Source organism: Microcaecilia unicolor, chromosome 1 (genome assembly GCF_901765095.1).
Source record: "Microcaecilia unicolor chromosome 1, aMicUni1.1, whole genome shotgun sequence".
NCBI lineage: Eukaryota > Metazoa > Chordata > Amphibia > Gymnophiona > Siphonopidae > Microcaecilia > Microcaecilia unicolor.
This window is the reverse complement of record NC_044031.1, coordinates 259,106,161-259,128,665: the sequence shown is the minus strand read 5'-3', so window position 1 is coordinate 259,128,665 and position 22,505 is coordinate 259,106,161. Positions and strand designations below refer to the sequence as shown.

General features: G+C 42.7%; 1 protein-coding gene across 4 annotated transcripts in view; it reads right to left on the bottom strand.

Moving 5' to 3' along the window:
• Positions 1–22,505, bottom strand: part of RBMS3 (RNA binding motif single stranded interacting protein 3) — a 1,285,867-nt gene that overhangs the window by 818,679 nt on the left and 444,683 nt on the right. For all 4 annotated transcript variants that reach the window (XM_030205863.1, XM_030205882.1, XM_030205872.1 and 1 more), the window contains exon 3: positions 16,972–17,030. In XM_030205863.1, the coding sequence (XP_030061723.1) occupies positions 16,972–17,030 (59 nt within the window). The remainder of the gene's footprint in view (positions 1–16,971; positions 17,031–22,505) is intronic.

Genomic DNA, 22,505 nt, shown 5'->3' with positions numbered 1-22,505 from the left:
CGAGAGAAGGGAAAATACTAGACTTAATCATTAGTGGGGCTCATGATCTGGTTCGGGGGGTAACGGTGCGAGGGCCACTTGATAACAGTGATCATAATATGATCGGTTTTGATATTGGCTACGAAGTAAGTGAAGTCAGGAAATCAAATACACTAGCGTTTAACTTTAAAAAAGGAGACTACGATAAAATGAGGAGAACGGTGAAAAAAAGACTGAGGGGAGCGGCTGAAAGGGTAAAAAACTTGAATCAGGCGTGGATGCTGTTCAAAAACACCATCCTAGAAGTACAGGACAAATATATTCCACGTATTAGAAAAAGAGGAAAAAAGATCAAACGTCAGCTGGCGTGGCTAAACGGTAAGATAAAGGAAGCTATTAGAGCCAAAAAACAATCCTTCAGAAAATGGAGAAGGAAACCGATGGAAGACAATAAGTTAAAGCATAAGGAATGTCAAGCCAAATGCAAAAAGGAGATAAGGAGGGCTAAGGAGGACTTTGAAAAAAAGTTAGCGATAGAAGTGAAAACACACATCAAAATTTTTTTTAGGTATATTAAAAGCAGAAAGCCGGCTAAAGAATCAGTAGGACCGCTGGACGACAGTGGTGTTAAAGGGGCGATCAGGGAAGACAAAGCTGTAGCGGAGAAATTAAATTAAGTCTTTGCTTCGGTCTTCACCGAGGAGGATTTGGGAGGGATACCGGTGCCGGAAAAGGTTTTTGAAGCGGACGAGTCGGAAAGACTAAATAATTTCTCTGTAAACTTGGAGGATGTAATGGGGCAGTTCTGCAAACTAAAAAGTAGTAAATCGCCGGGTCCGGATGGTATTCATCCCAGAGTATTAATAGAGCTGAAAAATGAACTTGTGGAGCTGCTGTTAGTAATATGCAATTTATCCCTAAAATCAGGTGTGGTACCGGAAGATTGGAGGGTGGCCAATGTAACGCCGATTTTTAAAAAGGGTTCCAGAGGAGATCCAGGAAATTATAGACCGGTGAGTCTGACGTCGGTGCCGGGAAAAATGGTGGAGGCTATTATTAAGAATAAAATTACGGAGCACGTACAAAAGCATGGGCTGCTGAGACAAAGTCAGCACGGATTTAGTGAAGGGAAGTTTTGCCTCACAAATCTACTGCATTTTTTCGAGGGGGTGAACAAGCATGTGGACAAAGGGGAGCCGGTGAATATTGTATATCTAGATTTTCAGAAGGCATTTGACAAAGTGCCTCATGAAAGACTCCAAAGGAAACTAGAGAGTCATGGGATCGGAGGCAGTGTATTATTATGGATTAAGAGCTGGTTAAAAGACAGGAAGCAGAGAGTAGGGTTGAATGGTCAGTATTCTCGATGGAGAAGGGTAGTTAGTGGGGTCCCTCAGGGGTCTGTGCTGGGACCGCTGCTTTTTAACATATTTATAAATGACCTTGAGATGGGAGTAACTAGTGAGGTAATTAAATTCGCAGATGACACAAAGTTATCCAGGGTCGTCTCGTCGCGGGAGGAGTGTGAAAGATTACAATAGGACCTCGTGAGACTGGGGGATTGGGCGTCCAAATGGCAGATGAAGTTCAATGTTGACAAGTGCAAAGTGATGCACCTGGGAAGGAGGAACCCGAATTACGGCTATGTCATGCAAGGTTCCGCTTTAGGAGTCATCGTGGATAGAATGTTGAAATCTTCCGCTCAATGTGCTGCGGCGGCTAAGAAGGCGAACAGAATGTTGAGTATTATTAGAAAAGGGATGGAAAACAAGCATGAGGATGTTATAATGCCGTTATATCGCTCCATGGTGCGACCACACCTGGAGTATTGTGTTCAGTTCTGGTCGCCTCATCTCAAAAAAGATATAAAGGAATTGGAGAAGGTGCAGAGAAGGGCGACGAAAATGATAAAAGGGATGGGACGACTACCTTATGAGGAGAGGTTAAGACGGCTAGGACTCTTTAGCCTGGAGAAAAGGCGGCTGAGGGGTGATATGATAGAGGTCTACAAAATAATGAGTGGGGTACAGCGGACAGATGTGAAGTGTTTGTTTACGCTTTCTAACAATAATAGAACTAGGGGACACAAGATGAAATTAGAATGTGATAGGTTTAAAACAAATTGGAGAAAGTTTTTCTTTACTCAGCATGTGGTTAGACTCTGGAACTCATTGCCGGAGAAGGTAGTGACGGCAGCTGGCTTTGCTGAGTTTAAAGGGGGTCTGGACAGATTCCTGAAGGAAAAGTCCATTGATCGTTATTAAATTCTGGGTTTTTGCCAGGTTCTTGGGGCCTGGATTGGCCACTGTCAGAGACAGAGTGCTGGGCTTGATGGACCTTTGGTCTTTTCCCAGCGTGGCAGTGCTTATGTACTTATGTAGATCTTTGTCCTCTGCATTGGTTACTTGTACGTTTTCATATTCGTTTTAAGATATTATACCTGACTTTTAAAGCCTGTTATCTGAGTATTTCCTTGTATTTATCAGCCCTGGTTATCCCATATACTCCCACTCATTCACTGAGCTCTCTCAACAGTTATGTGAGTGCCCCCAGCACCAAAAAAACAGCTCATTATGAATGCACAAGGAATTCAATGTTTTTCTTTCTGGCTCCAAAATTTTGGAATGCCTTACCTGCATACATTAGATCTGAATTATCTTTTACAAATTTAAAATTTTGAAACCTTTTTATTTTCAATTAGTTTATGAGTCAGCATGTACATGATGTTCTGACGGGCCAGATTATGCATGAGCAGTTTCCTCCCTTGCCCTTTTTTACCACTTCTGTCCTCTTTCCCCACTCCACCTATTTAGGTATGTATACTTAGAAGTTTAAGGGGCCCTTTTACTAAGCGGTGGTAAGCCCAGTGCGGGCTTACTGTGCGCCAGTCTGGAACTACTGCTGGGCTACTACAGGAGCTTCTCCTTCTTACCTACAAATGCACTCAGTCTGCTGCCCCTCACTATCTTTCTACCCTCATCTCCCCTTACGTTCCCGCTCGTAACCTCCGTTCACAGGATAAATCCCTCCTCTCAGTACCCTTCTCCACCATCGCCAACTCCAGGCTCCGCTCATTCTGCCTCGCCTCACCCTATGCTTGGAACAACCTTCCTGAGCACTTACACCAAGCCCCCTCCCTGCCCGTCTTCAAGTCTTTGCTTAAAGCCCACCTCTTCAATGCTGCGTTCGGCACCTAACCCTTACCGTTCAGTGAATCCAGACTGCCCCAATTTGACTGCCCCTATCGGACCAACCGTTCACTTGTCTATTAGATTGTAAGCTCTTTGAGCAGGGACTGTCTCTCTTTGTTAAATTGTACAGCGCTGCGTAACCTTAGTAGCGCTCTAGAAATGTTAAGTAGTAGTAGTAGTTCTTACTCTTAGCATGTGCCATTTCCGGTGCTACAAAAATACGTACTATTTTTGTAGTGCCAGAACTTAACCAGCAGTTACCGCCGGGTTAGCGCAGGAGCCCTTACTGCCACCTCAATTGCGGTAAGGGCTCCTCCTGAAATGGCCGCACGCTAAGTGTTTCATTTACGGCACAGCCATTTCTTTTCTTCAGAAAAAGACAGCCTTTTACCCACTGTGGTAAAAAGGAGCCTCAGCGCGCGTCAAAAACATGCTCTGGTGCTAGAGCAGGCTCCCTTTTACCGCAGCTTAGTAAAAGGACCCCTGAATGTTACACTTTTCTATCAATTTTATGGTATTCTGTTCTTAACTTCAGCTTTATTGTATCTTTCCATGTAAACCGCTTTGACCTGACCCCAGAGAAAGCGGTAAGTCAAATAATAAACAATAAACAGTAGCTACAAGGAGCTTTTGTGAGAAAAGATAATCAGATAAAAATTGCCAGCAGTGGCTGTGGTCAGTGGCGTAGCAAGGGCGGGGCGGTGGGGGCGGTCCGCCCTGGGTGTCCGCGGGTGGGGGCTGCTCCGTCGTATCTCTCTCCTGCCACCGCCTGCCTTTTTCTTTTTTTTTCCTTAAATCCGTGCAGCCACGCAGGCAGCGCTTCGCGTCTGCCCTGCATGTGCTGTGAAAGAAGTAAATCGCCAGCGCTGGCTTCGGGCCTTCCCTCGATGTCCCGCCCTCGAGGAAATAGAAAGTTACCTCACAAGAGGGCGGGACATCGAGGGAAGGCCCGAAGCCAGCGCTGGCAATTTACTTCTTTCACGGCACACACAGGGCAGACGCGAAGCGCTGCCTGCGTGGCTGCATGGATTAAAAAAAAAAAGAAAAAGGCAGGCGGTGGCAGGAGAAGAGGGCTTTGTGGCTCTCAATGGAGGGGGGCGGGACTAGGTCGGGGGGGGGGAGCTCAGAGGGGAGAAGGGGATTGGAGAGAGTGGGGGTGCTCAGAGGGGAGAATGGGGATTGGGGAGGGGTGGGGTGCTCAGAGGGGACTGGGGAGGGTGGGGGAGCTCAGAAGGGTACTCAGAGGTGAGAAGGGGATTGGGGAGGGGTGGGGGTGCTCAGAGGGGATAAGGGGACTGGGGAGGGAAGTGCTCATGGGAGAAGGGGTCTGAAACTGGAACTGGGGGCTGAAAAGGGGCAGGGGCTGAAACTGTGGGGACTGGGGGCTTTAAAGGGGACAGGGAGAACTGGCTGGGGCTGAAGCTCGGGACTGGTGAGAGAAAAGGGCTGGGGTTGAAACTAGGGGCTGAAAGGGGGACAGGGAGAAGTGGCTGGGGGCTGAAGCCCAGGACTGATGGGAGAAAAGGGCTGGGGACTGGTGAGATAGTGGGGCTGAAAAGGGTGGCAGGTGGGAGATGTTGGCTGGAACTGGAACTAGGTGCAGGTGGAAAGAGGGGGCAGAGAGAGGGGGGACAGACCCTGGATGGAAGGGGGGGAGCGTGAGGGAGGGCAGACCCTGGATGGATGGGAGAGGGAGGGCAGACCCTGAATGGATGGGAGAGGGAGGGCAGACGGATCGAAGGGGCAGAGAGAAAGGGCAGATGGTGGGTGGAAGGGGGAGAGAGAGAAAGGGCAGATGGTGGATGGAAGGGGCAGAGAAAGAGGGCAGACACTGGATGGAAGGGACATTAGAGAGGGAAGACACTGGATTTCAGAGAAAGAGCGAAGACAGATGCTGATGGAAGGAAGACAGTGAAAAGAAGATGAGGAAAGCAGAAACCAGAGACAACAAACTGTAAATAAAATATATATTTTTTTATTTTTTTGCTTTAGGGTATAGTATTGCATCTGTGTTTATGTGTTAATAAATGTTTATAAATAGAACATATAAATAAGGTAATCATTTTATTGGACTAATTTTTAATACATTTTGACTTAACTTTCAGAGAACAAAAACTCCTTCCTCAGGTCAGGATAGGATACTATAACAGCACTATACTGTATTGACCTGAGGAAGGAGGTTTTGGCCTCTGAAAGCTAAATGTATTAGTCCAATAAAATGGTATTTTATTTTCTATATTTGTTTTATTTCTATTTGTTAATTTGTAAAGTGGTGATCGGATTTGTTAGTTTTTTCAAATTTTATATTTTGCACAGTACTAGGGGACATTTTCTGTTTCTGTGGTGTTGCATTGTATGCAGAGTCTGGCATCGGGGTTCAGTTTAATTTTTGTCTAAATAGAAAGTTTATGATTACTTATTCTATAGTGGATTAGGGTGTATCTGTGTTTGTGAAAAAGACATGGCTTTTGGTTGGCATTGACTGTGCAGGATCGACAATCTGTACTAATCTGTCTGTTTTCGTTTTACAATAGGTGAATTGATGTTCTAGTGTTCACTGTAGCGTTTAAGATGCTTGTGTGATTTGTAGAAATGACTGCTTATGGTATGGTAGAATTGCGCTATAGGTCCTGAGTGTTTTGTATTCTCGGTATGCCTAGTACTGAATTTGGGGGGGGGGGGGGGGGGTTAAAAAATGACCGGCCCCGGGTGTCAACTACCCTAGCTACGCCACTGGCTGTGGTCTAGGTGTTTCCTTATGCAGTTCAGAAAAGGGTTTTAAAGAAAGGCAAAGTAGAATTTAGCTATCTGGGATCTAGAAGTGGAAAGAGAAAGGCGAGTGCTGCCTTATTTATCTGACTGAGAAGCTGCAGGCCAAAAGTACTAGTCAAAGCTGCGAGAGGAAAGTACTGTTTAAAACAGCAAGCAAAAGGTACTGTTCTCTAGGATATCGCATCTGTTATAATTAAAAGCAGCACTGCAGGAAACAAAGGCCTTGGAATTTGGGTCCACTTTGTTTAAACTAAAAATGAATAGGAACGTTTATTAAAATTGCTTAGGAAATACAAAGCCAGGGTATATCATCATCATAAGAGTTTATACCACCTTTAAAAACAAGCCATTCAAAGTATCTCTATCTCTACCTCTATCAATTCCTCTCTCTATATATATGGAAAATAAATATATCTGTGTTGTGTGTGTGTGTATAGATAGAAAGTTATACACACATGAGTCCTACCTCATGAGATTGTTTCCTTGTCAGTCCCTCCATTTCTCTTACACATTTCCTGACACTCAACACCTATATTTGTCCCTCACTTCCTCCTTAAGCAAGACATATAATTCAAGCACTAAACTTGTTATTTCTCCACTTTTACTCATTCTTCATTTGTGACACCTTTTATTGTCATTAATCCATTACCATTTGTCAATAAAGCAGATATGTTCCATCCTTTGTGTTCCCTTTTCTTAGGGACCCCGGAGTTTCTGCTTGAGATGAATGGCAGAGACTTCTAGTGGCACTATTTAAATAGTATGCTGTGAACCTGTTTGCACACCAGCACTTTCCAGAACAGTAAGGTAATGGTAGAATGAGATCCCTTTTGCAGGGAAACTGGGCCTAGTATAAAACCCCAGCTCCAATTGAAATCCTTGTCTTTGATCCCTGGTTTCCCCGGCCATTGAACTAAGCTGCATAGGAACAAGTATGTTTGGCACATCAAGCCATTGTACTAGAAGCAGCAGAGAAGTTGTAAGAGGTGACAGAGGTTGCTTAGGCCTATTTATTTCCCTGAAAGTGTGCCCTGCTTAATTAAACCAGCACACCGCTGCTCCCTAGGAGAAGGAGAGAGATATTAAGTATTTCTAGAAGGAGGTGCATAGCCAGACCTTGAAGTGGGGGGAGGAGAGGGGGGTCCAGAGCCCAAAGTGAGGGGGCACATTTTTGCCTGCCTCCCCACCACTGCTGCAACACCACATACCTTGGCTGGCGATGCTCTCCTTACATTACCTACCCTGCTTCCCCTCACATTGTGCATGCTAGATTTTAATGAAATTGAGCATTGGCAAAGTGTTGCACATGCTTAATTTCACCTAAACCAAACATGCACATGACGAGAGGGACATATGGCAAGCAATGTAAGGAGAGCATCACTGGAGAAATGTTTCAGCTGGCAGGGGTTGGGGACTCCCACCAGCCAAACCAGGAGCCCTGGATCCATTTTTAGGGGGGGCACAGGCCCCATGGATCCCAATAGCTATGCCACTGCTCTAGAGCACAAGAAAGCAGCAGAGAACTACTGATCCTGGAAAGGAGGACAGGATACAATGGATATTCCTTGGATCTGAGAAAGAAGGGCCAGGAAGCCAGAAGCAACTGGACCTATGACCACATCTGAGTTCAGTCTAGCACCAGGAGCAAACGGACAACTGGGCAGAGCCTGAGGGCCCAGAGGTTCTAGGGGGACCAGAGGCTCTCTCCTCCCCCCACTATTGCCACCACAGCTGCACACTACAACCCCCGCAGAGGCCACTAGACCACCAGGGCCCTTCGGGGTGGGACTGGGGAGAGTACACTGAGGCTTGGGGGACTATAATGTGTGTGTGTTGGGGGGGGGCAGCAGCTGTGGCTGTAGGGGATTGTAGTGTGTGGGAAGAAGGCAGTGGCAGCATGGCAGGGAGGGGCAGCTGACAGTGGCCGGGGGGGGGGGCAATGACCTTTACTGCTCGGGAGCTCAGATGATTGTTAGTCCGCCCCTGTCTAGCTCTAAAGGTGTTTAAGAGAAAGAGTGAGACAGGAGTTTCCCAGTGATTGGAGAGTCCAGGGACAATTAAGGATTATAAGTGTCTGAGTTCCTTTTTGCCTTCTATCTGCTATTCTTGTTGTGAGTCTGTCCTTTAATTTGAAAACTATTTTTTCAGTAAACGATTTAGTTCAGAAACCCAGTTCTGACTTGGACTGAGTTGCTGAGTGCTGGTAGAATGAGAAGTGCAGATTAAGAAACATAGAATCATGATGGCAGATAAGGGCCAAATAGCCCATCCAGTCTGCCCTTCCTCAATACCCACTAACTCCTCCTTTTTATAAGGGATCCCATGTGCCTGTCTCAAGCTTTCTTAAATTCTGACACAGTCTTCGTCTCCATGACCTCCACCGGGAGGCCATTCCATGCATCCATCACCCTTTCTGTGAAAAAGTATTTTCTTAGATTCCTCCTAAACCTATTTCCTCTTAACTTCATCCTTTGCCCTCTCATTCCAGAGTTTTCCTTCATTTGAAAAATTCTCACCTCCTGTTCATTAACACCATTGAATTATTTAAACATTTCTATCATATCTTCTCTCTCCCTCCTCTTTTCTAGCATATACATGTTAAGGTTCATCAGCCTATCACTAAATGTTTTATGATTGAGACTGCTTATCAGTTTGGTAGCCACCCTCTGGACCATCTCCATCCTGTTTATATCTTTCCACAGGCGCGGTCTCCAGAATTCCATGCAATGCTCTAAATGGGACCTCACCAGAGACTTATACAAGGGCATTATCAACTGTTTTTTTCCTGCTGGCCATCTCTCTCTTTATGCACCCGAGCATCCTTCTGGCTTTGACCATCACCTTTGCTACCTATTTGGCCACCTTAAGGTCATCAGACACAATCACCCCCAAGTCCCACCCTTCTTTCGTACACAGAAGCACTTCACCTCCTATATTGTATTGTGCTCTTGGATTCTTGTAACCTAAGTGCATGACCCTGCATTTCTTAGCATTAAATCTTAGTTGCCAATTATTGGACTATTCTTCAAGCTTAGCTAGATCCTTCTTCATGCCATCCACACCCTACAGGGTGTCCACCCTATTATAGATTTTGGTATCATCTGCAAAGAGACAAACCTTACCACATAGTCCTTCCGCAATATCGCTTAAAAAGATGTTAAAAAGAGCCAGCCCAAGAACCGACCCCTTCGGTACACCACTGATAACATCCCTTTCCTCAGAGCAAACTCCATTTACCACTACCCTCTGCCTCCTCCCATTTAACCAGTTTTTAACCCAGTCAGTCACTTTAGGTCCCATACCGATGGCATTCAGTTTAATAATCAGTAACCTGTGCAGAACCGTGTCAAAGGCTTTGCTACCACATGTAGCACTCTTCCCACATCCAATTGTTTGGTCACCCAGTCAATGAAACTGATCAGATTCATCTGACATGACCTGCCTCTAGTGAAAACATGCTGCCTCAGGTTCTGCAGGCCAATCGATTCGAGAAACTTCATGATCCTCCACTTTAGAAGCATTTCCATTAGTTTACTCACTACCAAGATTAGACTGACAGGTCTGTAATTCCCAGCCTCCTCCTTATTTCTGCTCTTGTCCAGGGGGACCACATCTGACCTTCTCCAGTCCTCCAGGACCACTCCAGACACTGAAGAGGTCTGACAGCAGACCCGCCAGAATATCTTTAAGTTCCTTGAGTACCCTTGGATATATCCCATCAGGCCCCATCGCTTTCTCTACTTTTAGTTTAGCTAGCTCCTCACAAATACAGTCTGCTGAGAATCGGTACCAGTCTACCATACAGCCATCCACATTAGCATTTGTTTTCTAAGGTCCTACTACAGGCCTTCTGTTCTAAGTAATTGTTAAGTAGTTCAGCTTTATCCTTATTAGCTTCTACATATTCCTCAGCTTTGAGCCTCACGATGCTATTGTGGCACTTCCTCCTGTCACTAAATATCTGAAAAGCATCTTGTCCCCCAATTTTACCGTGTCAGCTATCTTTTCTTCCATTTGCCTCTTCGTTTTCCTGACAGCTTTTCCTATTTTTCTTAGTTTGTCCAGGTACCTCTGCCTGTCTTCTTCTTTCTGAGTCCTCTTGTAATGTACGAATGGCTAACCTTCTTTCCCTTACATTTTCAGCTACTATGTTTGAGAATCTGAGCAGTCTTCTTTTCCTCTTTGTTTTATTTAGTTTTCTAACATAAAGGTTTGTCGCCTTTAAGATGGCTTCTTTCAGTTTTGCCCACTGCTGTTCTTCCTTCAGCTGTTCCCATCCAACTTACTCTTCCTTGAGAAATTCCCCCATCTCTGCAAAGTTAGTTCTTTTGAAATCTAGGACCTTCAATCTCAAATAAGCCCTCTCCTCCTTTGTATTGATACTGAACCACACCATTCGGTGATCATTAGATGTCAAATGATCTCCCACAGTAACATCAGAAACATTGTCTCTGTTTGTAAGCACTAGGTCTAGAATAGCTTCATCCCATGTCGGTTCCATCACCCACTGCTGAAACAATTCTTCCTGTAGAGAATCTAAGATCGCTCTGCTTCTAGACGACCCTGCAGCAGGGATGCCTCAATTGACATCTGGCATATTAAAATCACCTATCAGTTGTACTTCCCCTTTCCTAGCTATCGATTAAATCTTTGTCCAATTCTTCTGACTGTGAAGGTGACCTATATATTACACCAATGTAAATATATTTTCCTTTTCCTCTTTCCAGTTTAACCCACATTGCTTCTTCCTTACCCCACACGTCCTGCAGTTCTATCACTTTAATATTATCCTTAACATATAATGCCACTCCACCCTTTTTTCCTACTCTGTCCTTCCTGAATATGTATAACTTTATCCCAGTCATGGTTCTCTGTGAATCACGTCTCTATGACTGCCACTAAATCCAAGTCAGCTTCCATCATTGCAGCCTCTAGATCTAGACATTTGTTTCCCTTACTATGGGCACTGGTATACAAGGCTGTCCAGATGTTACTTCCCCCCCCCCCCCCTTTCTGTAAGGGTATTTGTTGTCTTGCCTTCCCGATGGCTATTAATGACTTAGGGGGTTTAAATCCCTCTTGGTACATTAGCAAGTCTGATACTGAAGACACTTTCTTGAGAGATGGACATCATCACTGCTCAGTAGCTCTTGGAAAACCATTCTGTGGTCCAGGAAACTGAAGCAATCACGTCGGCACCATTCATACAGCCACACATTTAGCTCCAGGGTGCGAACTTCCCTCCTTCGGTCTTTACCTTCAACAGGAAGGATTGATAACACTGCCTGTGCTCCTAGGTGCTTCACTTTCTGACCTAGAGCCATGAAGTCACATTTGATATGTTCAGTAAGATACCTAGCAGTATCATTCATGCCAACATGGATAAGCAGCATAGGATTGTGGTCAGTAGGCTTGATGAGTCTATGATCAGGGCTTTTTTTGAAGGGATACTTGGGGGTACTGAGTGCCAGCACCTTTTCCATTGTCTTCTAAAATTGACCCATGATCCCCAATTTTTAATGAAAGAGCTCAGGCTCTACACACCAATTCTGCCTTGTTATAGATTCTGTGACTAGTTGCAGGGGGCATGGCTATTGTGGGGTGGGTCCCTCAGTGATCACTCCACCTCTGAAGGCTGGCCTGCCATTTGAGGACCGACACCTTTTTTGCTAGAAAAAATACACTGGATATGACAGAGGTCTATAAAATAATGAGTGGAGTGGAATGGGTAGACGTGAATCGCTTCTTTATTCTTTCCAAAAATACTCGGACTAGGGGGCACACAAAGAAGCTACTAAGTAGTAAATTTAAAATGAACTGGAGAAAATATTTCTTCACTCAGTGATTAATTAAACTCTGGAATTCGTTGCCAGAGAATGTGGTAAAAGAAGTTCACTTAGCAGGGTTTAAAAAAGGTTTGGATAATTTCCTAAAAGAAAAGTCCATAAGCCATTATTAAGATGGACTTGGGAAAATCCACTGCATATTCTAGGATAAGTAGCATAAAATCTGTTTTGGTGTTCTGGGATCTTTCCAGGTACTTGTGACCTGGATTGGCCACTGTTGGAAACAGGATACTGAACTTCATGGATCTTCGGTCTGTCCCAGTATGGCAACGCTTATGTCCTTATGTTCTTAAACAGCATTAGGCACATGTTAGCACCTAATGCCGATTAGTAAAAGGGCATCCTATCTTTTCTGTTTCCTTCTTGGTCCTATCTTCTGGTTTCTCATCATTTTGGGATGTTTCCCTTTATTATTGTCATAAATTTTTCTACCTTCCATGTCTCTCCCTATTTTTTCCAGTGTCTCGTGACTGCTCTTTAACTTTTCCTAGATTCTCTCTTTATTGCTTCTTTTTTCTGCTTTGTCACTGTCGTGTTTCTATCGCCCTATCTCATTCTGTCTTTCATAAATTAATTTATTCATTCAGCCAGTTTGTTCAGCTTCTCATTACCTTTCTTCCCTTTTAAGTCTCTTACTTCCCATTTTTTGACTTGTCATCCTTTACCCATCCCCTTTTTCTTATTTTCCTCTCTGTACTACCTCTTTAAGCTCTCAATCTCTCTCTCTCCCCTTATCTTCTTTTCTGTTATTCCCTTATACGTTTCTCCTTCTATTGTCAATTAGGGGTCAATTATCTAACAGGGTGCTTAGAAATAGGTTTCTGGAGGATATGTAATAGAAATGTATAAAGAAAAGTAGGTGCCTCCTTTTCTTTTTAGAATACTAGCATAGCTAACATTTAGACATTTAGTTTCTAGGGAAACTCATAGAACAAGCAGTCTGTTAGCCCAAGGGTAGGAGTGGGGGTGAAGGTGGAAAGGGACAAGAGAGAGGGAGAAATGCCGGACCAGAGGTGGAGGGGACTAAGAAAACAGAGGAGAGAGAGTGAGTGTGAGTGAGTGACAGTGATGTTGTACCGAGGGGAGGCAGGTCCAGGGGAGGGGAAGATGCTGTATGGAAGGACGGTCAGGAAGAAAGAGAGGGGGAGAGAGAGATGTTAGATCAGGAGATAAAAGGGAGGGAGAGAAGGAGAAATGTTGGACCTGGGGCAGGCAGGGGGAAGGATAGATGCTGGATCATGGGGTGAAAGGAGGAAAAATGACAGGAAAGAGAGCAGGAGCAATGTTGGACCATGAGGGGGGAGGAGAGAGAGGAGGTGAGATGATGGACTGTGGGGTGAGGGACAGGAGGGAATAGCAGATGGGACAGGAAGATGGTGGAGGAGAAAGGACAGGGAGGACAGGGAGAAGTCAGGCCATGGGAGGGATAGGAGATGCTGGGCTACAAGAATGGAGAGAGGGAATAGAAGGGGGAGAGATGAATGAGAGGAGGATAGGAAGTACAGAGATAGAAATGTAGTAATGAGAAGTAGAGACGAGTATAGTGAGTACAGAGACAGAAATGTGTTAATGAGGAGAAGATGAAAGATAGAATGGAATAGGAGGATGGGAAAGGAGTGAGACAGAAAATGGGAAAGCTAGAGGATGAGAATGGAAGATGGAAAGTTGGTAAGTAGTTGAAAAGTAAAAAGAAGGAGAAAACTGAGAAAGAGGGTAAAATTTGAGTGGACTGAAAGGCAGAGAAGAAAAAAAGGGAGGGAGGAACTAAAAGGAAAGATTAGTATATCAGAGGCAGGTGTTGTGAGGGACTGAAACAAGACAGGAGAGAGGAGGAAAGAAATCTACAGCAGTCACTGGAAAGGGAATTCAGAAAACACAGGAAAGCAGAAGAGACAAAATGGGACCAACATGATGGAAAAATAAAATGTCCAGACAACAAAAGTAGAAAAAAAAGTGTATTATTTTGAATTCATTAACTGGAATATGTTATGTTAACTTTGGAATATGTGGATCACAGATTGTTGTATTGTGTTCAGCCAGACAGCTGATGGGGGGGGGAGGGGGGATGGGAGGGAGAGGGCAGTGGACCTGAGCCCAAATTGGGTGGGCACCAAATTTTCTTCTCACCCTCTTCCACGTCCCCTGCCCAAATGTAAAACATAAATACCTAAGCTGGTGGGGATTCCCAAGTCCCACCAGCTGAAGAGGAAGCCCCACCAGCTGAAGACCTCTTCCTCCAGTTTGGCGGCACCTTGGTGACACTGCCAGTAGCTGAAGAGCTTGGATATTTCTGTCTGCCATACTGGAGGAGGTGGTCTTCAGCTGGCGGTGTTTTGGGACCTCCACCAGCTACAGCAAGGGAGATGGCCAATTGAGGGGTTCCCAGTTCAATTTCTATTTGTGTTTGTGATCCCTTGTTCTGTATTTGGTGAAGGTCTGTCTGTTTTATGTCTGAAGAAGTCATTTAAAGTTTCTTTATGTGTGATAGTAATGGCAGGTGGGGAGATCGGGGGGAGGGGCAGAAAGGAAAGGGGATCGGGGGGCCCCTCCTTAATTTCTGCCCTAGGCCCTAGCATGTCTAAAACCAGCCCTGTCTCCCCCTCCCCCGTGGGGTTTGGCATCTCTCCCTGTTGTGGGCTGACCAAAGCCAGCCTGTCTTGCTGCTGCCGCTACTGCTGCTCCCACTGGCATCCAACATAAACTTTACAAGACGGAGGGGGAGTGAGAGGGGTGAGGGAACAGTGCCAGATCCACGAGGAGGGGGAAGAAAGAAGGGGAGAGACTGGACTGAGGGGAGAAAAGGCTTAACCTGAAGGCCAGGTGAGGTCAGAGGCTGGGCATTTTGGTGCCCTTGGTCACCGGTGCCCTGGGCAACAGCCTCACCTGATGCAACGGTTAAGCCGGCCTAGACTATAGCATTCTTCATAGATCCATTATTTTAGAAATTTAAAAGGTCAATAATAGTAAAATGCATAAACCTCTTCAAATAATATATTCCAAAACTATTTTAACTTATCTTTTGCAGGAATTCAGCTTAATTTCAATTCTCCTTCATAGGGATTTATGGCAGATAACAGGAACTCTGGAATGAATTCGTATTTCACTGGACTGGCTGTCTTAAAGGGAAGAGTGAAAGAGATATGATTGTTTAAACATATATTGGTGAAGAGTGGGATTTTTCTTCCTGAGACAGTCAATCTAGCGAAACATGCATTCACGTCAGGGTTCCTCTTATCTGCTGTACTTCCCTATGAGGAGAATTGAAATGAAGCTGAATTCCTGTGAAAGATAAGTTAAAATAGTTCAATAAACCTATAGATACAAAAAATAGTTTTGGAATATATTTGAAGAAGTCTGAAGAAGTTTATGCACTTGAAGTTCCAAAAAAACGGATCTATGAAGAATACTATAAGTGAAACTTTTAAAGGGCTACATGACTCTCATGGTCCATCAAAATAATTATTTTTGAGATAACTGTGAAGTGATAGTTTATTTTCTGTTTGGAATGTGGGTAGTCTCTACTATTTGGTACTGTTCCTATTTGAACATGTATGTTTCTAAAATTTCTGTTCTTTGTGGTGCCATCGCCATATGTCTCTTCGGCAGAGTTATTCGTATTTTATATAAGGCTCGGCTAGTTTCACATAAATGCGCCCAAATGTCCATTTTGTTATTCGACAGCCTCGGAAAAGTTATCTTCCTTATCTTCCAAAATGAACTGAATAAATTTACTAGATCTTCTGACTGCTGTGACAGTGAAAACATTGATCTCTTGTAAACAACCCAACGAATGATGCACAATGGGGTCCTTTGGCAAAGGCATGGTAGCACTTTTAGTGCATGCTAATGATTAGCACATGCTAAATGCTAGAGACGCCCATAAGAATATGTGGTTATCTCTTGCGTTTAGCGCATGCATATTTAACACGCACACTAAAAACGTTAACGTGCCTTTGTAAATGGACCCCAATGTATTTTACTCAAAGCATATTCAGTTGTATTACTGATATAAAGTGTTCAGTCACATCATGATTAAAAATAATGTATTTTGAGGAAGTGAGTTAAGGGGGAAGACAGACTGGTTAGAATTTCATGACTATAATTATGGCTGCTGGAATGAATATCTTTACTTGGCAGCATCATCTTTTGGAATATGGTCAAATCTACAATTGGAACCATAAACAGATGCAGGAAGACACACATTGATCAGCGTTGGTGGAGTTTTGGGGTTAGCACCAGCTGGTTCTTATTGCCCCTGATGCAGGCTATACATTTGGCGAAACATGGCCATGTCAGGCGCCTGTTTGTAAGTCCTGGGAGCTTCAAAACAACTCATTAAAGACTGTGTTTTCTTCAATAAGGTCTGCTTCGTTCTTTTGTTCCCCAGTATTTTTTACTGCAGGTCGTGCATAAACATTCAGACTAATGCACGGTACCAGCTCCTATTTAAAAGGTGGTAAGTGGTCCCATGTTAACTCGATTAGCATGAGGTAAGAGTAAAGCGTTCCACGCCCACTCTTCACTCATGCCACACACCCAGACAGAGAAATTCTGAAAATTCAGTAATGCACACTTTAACTTGTGGAAAAAGGCAAACTACCACAAAACCCTTTATGCAGTCACACGATAGGTCTGTTTTTGAGAATTAACTGTATCTTAAGTGCTTAATGCCCTTTAGTAGAAGGGCACCATAGTGCGTTAATACCCTGACATCCAACTCTATCGGGGATATGAAACCATTGGGACCTGGCCCATACTGTAAGAATGACATTAAAAAAATAAAAAAAAAAACCTTCTCAGGCAGCAGGGTATTAGAAATGTCAGATCAGAAAAAGGTTTTGCAGCACAGACATTTCCCAAGGGCTTTTCATTTTTACACAGGAAATCAATTTGCATCACTGACGATATCATTCAGAATCAGAGGACACTACATGGTAATAAGGTAATTTACTTTCCTGTCAAAGCAATTTGATACTTGTTAGTATTTGTGATTCTCATTTTGTTCTTTAATGAAAAAAATTAATGAGCAATGTAACTGGAAAGGCCACTCAGCAATGCATTGCAGTTATTAAATATGTTTTTTTACAGCACACAGCGCATTCTGCTGACTGCAGAGTTGAGAAACCGAGTTCTTAGAGCAAGCCACTAGCCAAGCAGTATGAAAAGCAAAAACCTCTACATACCTTTGCACTGATTTGTGTTTTTGTCGAGAATTGCCTTGGTGGATACAATTTTTCCATACCTAGAGAGGAAAAAATATGAACTTTATTACATTTTTTGATTCTTGTTCAACATGTTATGTGACACATTTTATAAAAGCAAGAAGAAATAAATAGGAAACACATTATTATTGTATCTTCATAGCTAAAATTGTAGTGGAGAAGTAACCTAGTGGTTAGTACAGCAAACTTTGATCCTGGGTTCAATTCCCGCTGCAGCTCCTTGTGACTCTGGGAAGTCACTTAACCCTCCATTGCTCCTGGTAGAAATAAGTACCTTTATATACTATGTAAACCGCTTTGAATGTAGTTGCAAAACCACAGAAGGCAGTATATCAAGTCCCCTTTCCCTTAACTGAAATTACTATCTGTGGGGCTCTTTTATTAAGCTGCGACAAAAAGTAGATTTTGCACTCCCTTGTGTGGGTTTTATTCCAAACACTAAGGCCATTTTTACTGCAGGCATACAATGGCCGATTGTCTATTTTTTTGTATTAATGGCTGTGGCTAATGTTGCCATTAGCACATGGCCATTAAAACAATTACGCATGAATACTTACCACCACTCATATTGTAAGCAGTAAGGGCTCACGCGGTATCTGTGTGCTAACCAATTACCACAGTGGTTCCCAAATCTTGTCCTGGAGGCACCTCAGCCAGTCAGGTTTTGAATATTGGGACTCACTGAGTTAGTGTATGGTAATGTAGCTGGCTAACTGATTAGTGCAGGAACATTCACTCTCCGCCCCTTGACACACACCCTAAACAAATTTAGAGATATATATTTAGCGTGCGGTTAGCTTAGTAAAAGGGGCCCTGTGACTTTAATGAAACTCAGCAAGAAAAGCACTGTTTTCAGAATATATGTGTATGTCAGTGCCAGTCTTATGTTTGGAGTTATCCTTTCCAGCAGAGCTTTGGAGTTTGGTTTCTTAACAGACTTTTACATCAAGCACAATATGATTTTGAATCAAATACACAAGGAGGGAAATTGTCCAAGACAGTCAGGTAATGGTTATTTACCTGGACAAGATGGCCTGTCTGAAAATTGCCCTTTGTTTCCCATCTAAAACTAAAGTGCAGGTTTCCTGCAAGGAAGTCGTTTGGACAATGCATCCATAGAGAAAACCAGGAACTGAATGACCTGATTCAGCACTCAGCAGTTATTAAAAAAGTACTTTAATGTCTCTTGTATTGTTGGTCAGCACTGGCAAAGGATCAAAGTGTGTAGTGAGGGTTTTACTCATGAAAGCCTTCCTTCTCATTCTGTGCCTACAGAGGAAATGTTTTCTGAATGAAGCTTATAATATTCCCAGTATGGTCCATGCTATCATGAAATCTTAGCTCAGCCTGGTTGCAATTTCCTAACTTGTGTTCTAAATGTAACCCCAACTTCTTGTCCTGCAAAATACACTGAGATGACACAGAGATAGGGAATCTAATGAAAGAAAATTTCTATCCAGATGTCGTTGTCCATCTTTTTTTATACATTTTGTTTATTTTTTAAAAAGATTTCACTAGTCAGCCTCATTAAACAGCCTAATGTCCTAAAATAAATGATCGCTTGGCCAAATGGATAGCATCTGAAAATCTGTGCTACAAACTTTTCTTTGCCCCTCCCTAACCTAATCTTGCCCCTGGGCAACCCATTTTTCAACCAACTAGCAGAAGAAGATAATTTCAAACTGGCAAAATCTAAACAGATAACTCTCAAAAGTATTATGACTGGGATTTATTAATTTATTTTCTAAGATTCATTTATGCCTTTTTGAAGAAATTCACCCAAAGGTGGTGTACAGCAAGAACAATCTGGACACAGAGAATAAACAATTACATAGTAAAAATATTCAAATAACACCATATAGTATAGCTTTGTATGCTACTTACAATGTCTTAATAGACACCATAGGCTATAAGTGGAGGTTGCACATATAAATAGGATAAAGTAACAAGGGTTAGATACAAAATAAAGGGACAAACTTTTACATTCATACACTCTCGTCCTTCTCAAAGCATTCAAACAAGGTATCTTTCAAAGATATCACTAAAACAGGGAAGAGAGGGTATCCCGATAGCAAGGTTGCAATAGAGACAATAGCAGACCAGGTGTTTTTCAATAAAAAACAGACAAAAGATTGCAAAATATGACTATCAATTGCTGAGCAAGATGTAAATAGGAACAACAAACATACGCCTATGTTTACTAAGTGGCGCTATGGGCGCGTTAGCATTTTTAACATGCATTAATGGTTTGCGCGCATTAAACGCTAACGCGCCCATAGAAATGTATAGGTATGTTAGCGTTTAACGCGCCTTAAATTTACAGACGCATTAAAAATGCTAATGCACCTTAGTAAACATACCCCATAGTTTGAAATGTCTATATGCAAATGCCAGAAGCCTAAGAAATAAGATGGGAGAGTTAGAATATAATGTAGTAAACTGGCTTGGATTTGGTCGTTTCTGAGATGGGCGTCCTTAGTTTCCATTATCGCCGAAAATCGGGGACAACCATCTCTAAGGATGGCCATCTCTAAGGTCAACCTAAATGTTGAGATTTGGGTGTCCCCGACCGTATTATCGAAATGAAATATGGTCGCCCATCTTGTTTCGATAATATGGATTTCCCTGCCCCTTCACAGGGACGTCCTGCGAGGACATCCTCAGGAAAACTTGGGCACCCCGTTCAATTATGCCCCTCCAAGGGGTCTTGAAGCTGTTGGCTTGCTTTCCAAATATGATGAAAATTACCAAGGAGAAAAATTCTATAAAGTATGTCTAAATTTAAGCGTACTTTATAGAATACACCTAGACATATTTTTTTCGGTGTGGATTTTTCAGGCACCACATATAGAATCTAGCCCATAACTTCTGGCTCCACCCAGACCCACCCAGACTCAGAGATGCCTATTGTATCTAATTTTTCATTTACTACAATATATTCTAAGTCTCCCATCTTATTTCTTAGGCTTCTGGCATTTGCATATAGACATTTCAAACTATGGGTAGGTTTACTTGTTGGATTATTTGTAGTAAATAATTAGCAGATTTTAGTACACACAGCTTCAGCTTTAGAAATGTTAATTTCTTTCTTCATCTCTCTCTCATACACCCCTGAATAATTCACTGCTGAGTCACTTTAAAGTTGAAGTAACAAAACATCTGTTTACTCACAGTTTGTAGTTAGATTATAATCAGACAGGCTTATATATACATATTACTATACATTTGTATTATCAGCTCCTTCCATGTGCTTAGATGGTAATGGATGCTCACACCACCATAGATCCTCTCAGGTTAGGAGAGATCATGAGCTCCATGTGCTCCATGTGCTGCATCTGCTGTGTCTAACCCCCACAGGAAGTTGCATAGCTGTGTGACCTCTCTAAGTAATTCACATCAGAGGTCACAGAGTAATCACAGAGAAATAATAGGTGACAGGCAATGCATGTAAAATACAATTACATTCCAACAAACCCCTTCTCATGCATAACTGTCATGCAATTATTTATTCATACAAAGTCCAAGCTTTATACGCAGATTCACAAAAATGTTCTCTGGGTAACGGTTTGGTCATGATGTCAGCTGTCATCTCACTGGTGTGACAATAGTGTAGACTGATGACCCCTTCTTTTGCCAACTCTCGCACGTTGTGGTATTTCGTTGCGATGTGCTTGGTGCGTGACTGAACCTTGTCATTCTGTGACAGTCGGATGCAGCTCTGATTATCTTCCATTATCTGGATTGGTCTCTTTTCAGCTATTCCGAAATCCAGCAAAAGTTTTTCAATCCACATCAGTTCTCTGCACGCTTCCGATACGGCCACGTATTCGGCTTCTGTAGAAGACAAACTCACAATACTTTGTTTATGACTGGCCCATGAAATTTGTACATTTCCATACATAAACACATATCCACTTGTGGATTTATAATTAGAATGATCCCCTGCCCAATCTGAATCACAGTAACATATTAGTTTTGGATTACTATTGGCTGAAATCTTTAATTTACAATCAATGGTACCCTTTAAATACCTTACCATCCTTTTAACTGCAGTCCAATCTGATTTGGTAGGTGAGCTGACCCTTCTGCTCAAAATTCCTACTGCATTTGCTATATCAGCCCTGTATGTGGTAGCTAGATATATAAGCTTACCTATGGCTGATCTATATTGGATGTTATCTGGTAAAGGTTCTCTTACTGTTTCATCCTTCAGAAAATCAGTGATCATGGGAGTGCTTACAACTTGGGCATCTTGCATACCTAAACTTTCAATAAGCTCATTTATTTTCTGCTTCTGGCTTAGAAGATAAGAACCATCATTTTGTTTCTCAATTTCTATACCAAGATAGTATGACACATTACCAAGTTCTTTTATCTCAACATTGTGGTTTAAACACTTTACAATGTCCTTGTACTCTTGCTCACTTTCGCTTGCAATGAGCAGATCATCAACAAAAGCCAAAATGTATGCATATTGTCCATTTGTGCACATAGTGTACAAACATTTATCTGCTTCACCTTGCTTAAATCCTAAATTTGTCAATATTTCATGCAATTTATCATTCCAACATTCTGCACTTTGCTTTAATCCATAAAGACCTTTGTTTAATTTACACACTAGCTGTCTTTGTTTTGTATTTATGAAACCTGTTGGCTGTTCCATGTACAAGTCTTCAGTTATATCTCCGTGAAGAAACGCTGTTTTCACATCAATGTGTTTGACTTGCATGCCTTTTGAGACTGCAATGCTCAGAAGTGTTCTGATTGTCGTGTGTTTCACTACAGGTGCAAACACTTCATCAAAATCTTCTCCATATTTTGAAGATATCCCTTTGCGACTAATCTGGCTTTATACCTTTCCACTTTTCCTTGTGCATTCCTTTTTAACTTGAATACCCATTTGCATCCTATAGCTTTCTTGCCAGGAGGTAATTTTGTAAGAATCCAAGTATTATTTTTATCCAATGCATCAATTTCTTCTTGTGCAGCTTTATGCCATTCAGCAGCTTCTTCTGCTGGCATTTTCTCAATCTCATCCCATGTTAAGGGCTCTTGAGCTTCTGCTGACTTTGTTAGGTAAGACAGTCTTGGGGGTGGAACACCTTTGTTTTCCCTGGATGAGCGTCTGACAACAGGTTGGTCTGACCTTTCCGCATCCTCTAAATCTGAGAGTCCTTCTCCAATTGATTCCCCTTCTCCAACTGTACTGTCTTCTTCAATGATCCTTTCTGTGTCTGCTTCCTCTGCCTGTTCCTCGTTAGATACAGGTGAGTTGCTTTCAGACATCTGCCTTGGTATGGCATTTATATACACTGGCATGTCTATTATGGTTCTAGTTTCATATTCTGGATGATAAGGCTCATCTGGGATAATCCAGCCTTTATCAACCCTTTTGTTTTCATCAAAATATGTAACATGTCTTATGCCAACAATGCCAGTTTTCAGATTCAAAATTCTATATCCTTTGTGTCCTGGAGCATAGCCAACTAAAATGC